The sequence below is a fragment of the Pygoscelis adeliae genome, unplaced genomic scaffold, assembly GCF_000699105.1.
Source record: "Pygoscelis adeliae isolate BGI_AS28 unplaced genomic scaffold, ASM69910v1 Scaffold233, whole genome shotgun sequence".
In the NCBI taxonomy this organism is placed as follows: Eukaryota; Metazoa; Chordata; class Aves; order Sphenisciformes; family Spheniscidae; genus Pygoscelis; species Pygoscelis adeliae.
The window spans coordinates 1,621,174-1,625,119 of NW_008824421.1; the positions used below are offsets into that span (position 1 = coordinate 1,621,174).

Below are 3,946 nucleotides of genomic sequence, written 5' to 3' on the forward strand. Positions count from 1 at the left end.
CAAAGATTCCACCACATGATAAAAAAGTTAAATGGATGTGTATTCCTGACCACATTGATAATGTCACAGCTAGAATCTCATCAGCTAGTTTATGACAAGCAACTGCAACGGGTGTAAACAAAAAACAGGTCCCTACATTGGGACAAAGCTTGGTTGCAGGCTGACTGTACAATACTAATATTGAAAGCAAGATTTAAAGTAAACTCATCTGGAATTCCGATCCAACTGAGGGAACAGTGAGAACGACACAGTGAAGGTACACTTGGGTGCAATTTCATGCTGGTGACTTTTTTTTCCTCTTTTTATGCTTAGAGCAGATTTTAAACCAGGAGTTGCATATCCAATGACACACACACAATTCAAAACTTAAGTGACCATTAGCACACTTGTACACATACTTACATAAACTTAGTATTTACATATTCTAAACAAAGTTCCATTTTAACAGTTGAAGTCTTTTAAACACATGAAAGAAGGTAAGCTACTACAAAGAATGCATAACAGGATCACAAATTTTCCACAAGCATATAAACACATGTTTTAAAGTGCTTTCTGGGTGCTTCAGATTAACCCCTTGCAGTATGAGCTTCTGTGTAGTGCTGTTCCAGTCGTTACAAAATTATTTAAGTCATTCCCCTTCAGGTGCATCGTAAGTTCAAGAAAAATGACAACACCGTTGATGTAAAAGTTTTAAGCTCTACCAACATAAATGTATACATTACTTAAGTTCAGATGAAGTTGTCAAATACTTTGGTTTGTCATAGCTTGGGATAAATATTTGATAGAACAGAAATTGCACCTCTCCACTCAAGTTTTTCACTAAAAAAATACCCCAACATAAATTGACAGTATTCTTTGGTAAAAACAGGACATTTGGCCAGTTTGCGTGTACATCTATTTATTAAAATAGTCTAAAAGTGAACAAATGCCACTGCTGTACTGTCAATTTACAGGAATAAGCATTCCTTATTCAGTGGGGAGTATCAAAACATTAAGCTTAGCAGTTAGCTATGTAACAAGCTGAAACACCTTCAGCAACCATTACAGGGAATCAATAATGTTTTTCAATACTTTTTGCTTAACATTTATCCTTTACGTTACAAAAACTGTAAAATGCTCTATGCCTGCAGACAAGTCCATTACTTTGCAGTGACTACAGAAACATTATTCAGTGGTGTACACTGTTAGGTTTCTGATAAGCATGTAACAAAACCCAGGGATATGGTGTGCTGACCAACCAATATTCAACCGCACAGTATTTGTGCATTACCTATACTAAGTACTAAGAAAAGCCTATTAAAAATTCAGTTAACTGCTACAAGTTACGTGAATATATAAAAACAGAGCAGATATACAAGTATAACACTGAACATACTGTACTTTATTAGCACAAAAAGCCAGAACAAGGCACAGCAAGCAGAAAAATACATCAATAGAAGGGTTAGTGTAGCATACAAGAATAACGTTTATTGTACTTGCAGCCAAAACGTTCCCTACCTCGCACAGGTCACTGCCATAGAGAAGTAAGTAATAACATACTGTAGCAGCTGGTAAAGAAACTAGGGAGCACTCATAATTGGTACAAAACGTTAAACGGGGGTCAGGGCATTCCAACAAAATTTTAGTGCAAAAGTGTCCAAGACAGAACTATTTTAAGTTCTGTCTCCAATTAAATAAGCAAACAGAACTTAGAACCTTGTTTCCAAGTAATCTGTTGAAACTATAATCAGTGCATATCATTTTAAAACATTTTTAAAAGCGCAAATGGAAAGATATTTACAAATAAAGTGTAACAGTACCTCTGAAACCTGACATTTATTTCAGATATGCCAGATTTTGTATTCTGATTATAATAATTCAACCACCTGTAATTTTCTCCATAAAAATATCAGACGACTTTAAATAATTAAACATTTTTTTCTCTTCACTATTACCTTCCATTGTAAGTTACCAGCAGTCAGGCCACCAAACTCTGTTTTAGAAAAAAATGCAACCTTTTGTTTCATGGCAATAATCTAATCCTGTGTCCTGCCACTGAATCAGTAATTCACACTGGAAGGTATTTAACTGTCCAGGACAGTATTACTTTTGCTAACAATGCCACTTAAATCTCCAAGTGTTTAAAATAGAATTACAGTACTGAGCAGGCATATTCAAGTCTTAATGATTAGGAAACCTTATACACTGAGAAAAGCATGATTCATCTGTTAGCATCAAAACACCATTAACTCTTAATGGACTGCTTCTAATGAACTGCTCTTCGTTAAAAGAAAATACTCTTATTCACTAGTGTTTGGAAACTTGTTTGTGAGCTAAACTAGTACTTTGAGTAGTGGAAAGCTTTTAAGAAGATAATTTTAAAAAAATACTTCAAATATTAGCAAAAATGCTCCTCTAATAAAGCCTTTCTTTATTAGCATTACATGAATGCCCCATGGAAAATGCCTCATAGTTTCTTCATCCAATTACTACAGCTATAAAAGGGAAACAAAATATTTAGAAATTAGCAAAAATATTTTCATTAGGCCTTAATGAAAAACGTGCAGAATTGTGTCTGCTTATTGTTTCCAAGAGGCATCACAATTTAGTTTGATTAACAGCAGGCAGCATCTGACAGGATACTAACACTCAGCTTAAATAGGATATTGCAGAAAAGCTAGACGTTGTTGGTGCGCTCGCCGCAGTTAAACTGTAACACACACAAAAAAGCATATTCTAGAAGCTTATTCTGATTTCCATTTACTTTGTTTTTATAGGTTCCCGCTCCAGCCATCGCACCCTGACTTTTTGTTTATAGTGATACTCCTTTAGAAAGTCTTGCAACATTGAGGGTAGAGGAAGGTCATCAATTCCATCATATGTAGTGCACCTGCAGATTACTGCCCGGCAGATATACTGCAGACTAAAGGGGAAAGTCCTGTTCAGAGATACAGTAAGCAACGGTTCAAAGAACATGCAAGAGCTAGGGTCTTTGTAGTGTTCCAGAAGCCCTGTAACAGTGGAGGAGTGAAACACGCAGGGATCGTGGGCATCGAAACTAAAGTTGTGATTCCACTGCTCAATGCGTGCATGTAGCGATCGGTTATAACGACGGAAGCTCACAGAGAAGAGGTAGTCCTCTTGCGCAGAATCCCTGAGCAAAAAAGTGCCTTCGGGTTTACCCTCCAGAAGTGCTTCTGCTTCATAGCGGTCCATCACACCCCAGTAACATGGGTTACCTGTGATCTGAAGTAAGTCTGGCACAAGGCAATGGATGTAATCAATTTGAGTATGCACTTTCCAAGCCCCCTGCCTGCTGATGTGGCCGTGGCTCTCTCCAGACATCTGACGCTGCTTCTGCCTGCGTGACTGCAGACAAAGCGTTGTCGTGTCCTCTTCAGAGTCACAGTTCCCTGGAGGTGTTATGTTTTTGTCCCCGGTCAGCTCAGTCATACCAGGGGCTAACTTTGGTCCCAGTTTATACAATGGATTAACCTGTGCTGTAGCTTCAAAAGTATGTATTTGGGCATTGGGAGGGGGATCAACCCCTTCTTCAATACTAAGTCTACGCCTCTCTCTGAGCCTGTCTTCTTCATCTTCTGTGGAAACCAAGGAAGGATCAAATGTGTCAAAAAAAGTTGAATGAGGACTCACAGGCGCTGTGTGTTGTTTAATCAGATGCCACTTCTGAGCCAGATCTGAGCCTGCAGGAAAAGGACATTTCTCAAGCATTAGTTCAGAGAGATGGATCTTTCTTTTGTTAGAAAACAGAGGTTTGGACTGTTTGCTGTAAGTTCTCATGGGAAAACACAGCCCAACAGTATCTTGTAGACGCTGTCGCAAAGAACGGCTACCGACTGTCCTGTTTGATACTGCATCCATGTCATGGACAGAGCTCACCCCATACCTTCTCTCCCTCCTCTGCAAACCACTTCGTGTTCTACCAAATCTTTTTTCAGTATCCAAG

General features: G+C 38.4%; 1 protein-coding gene across 1 annotated transcript in view; it reads right to left on the minus strand.

Annotated features, from left to right (window-relative positions):
• Positions 1-780: 780 nt before the first annotated feature.
• SOCS5 (suppressor of cytokine signaling 5) overlaps positions 781-3,946 on the minus strand; it is a 6,136-nt gene continuing 2,970 nt past the window's right edge. The window contains 1 exon segment of the mRNA XM_009320914.1: positions 781-3,946. Within this exon segment, the coding sequence (XP_009319189.1) occupies positions 2,740-3,946 (1,207 nt within the window). The 3' untranslated portion in view covers positions 781-2,739.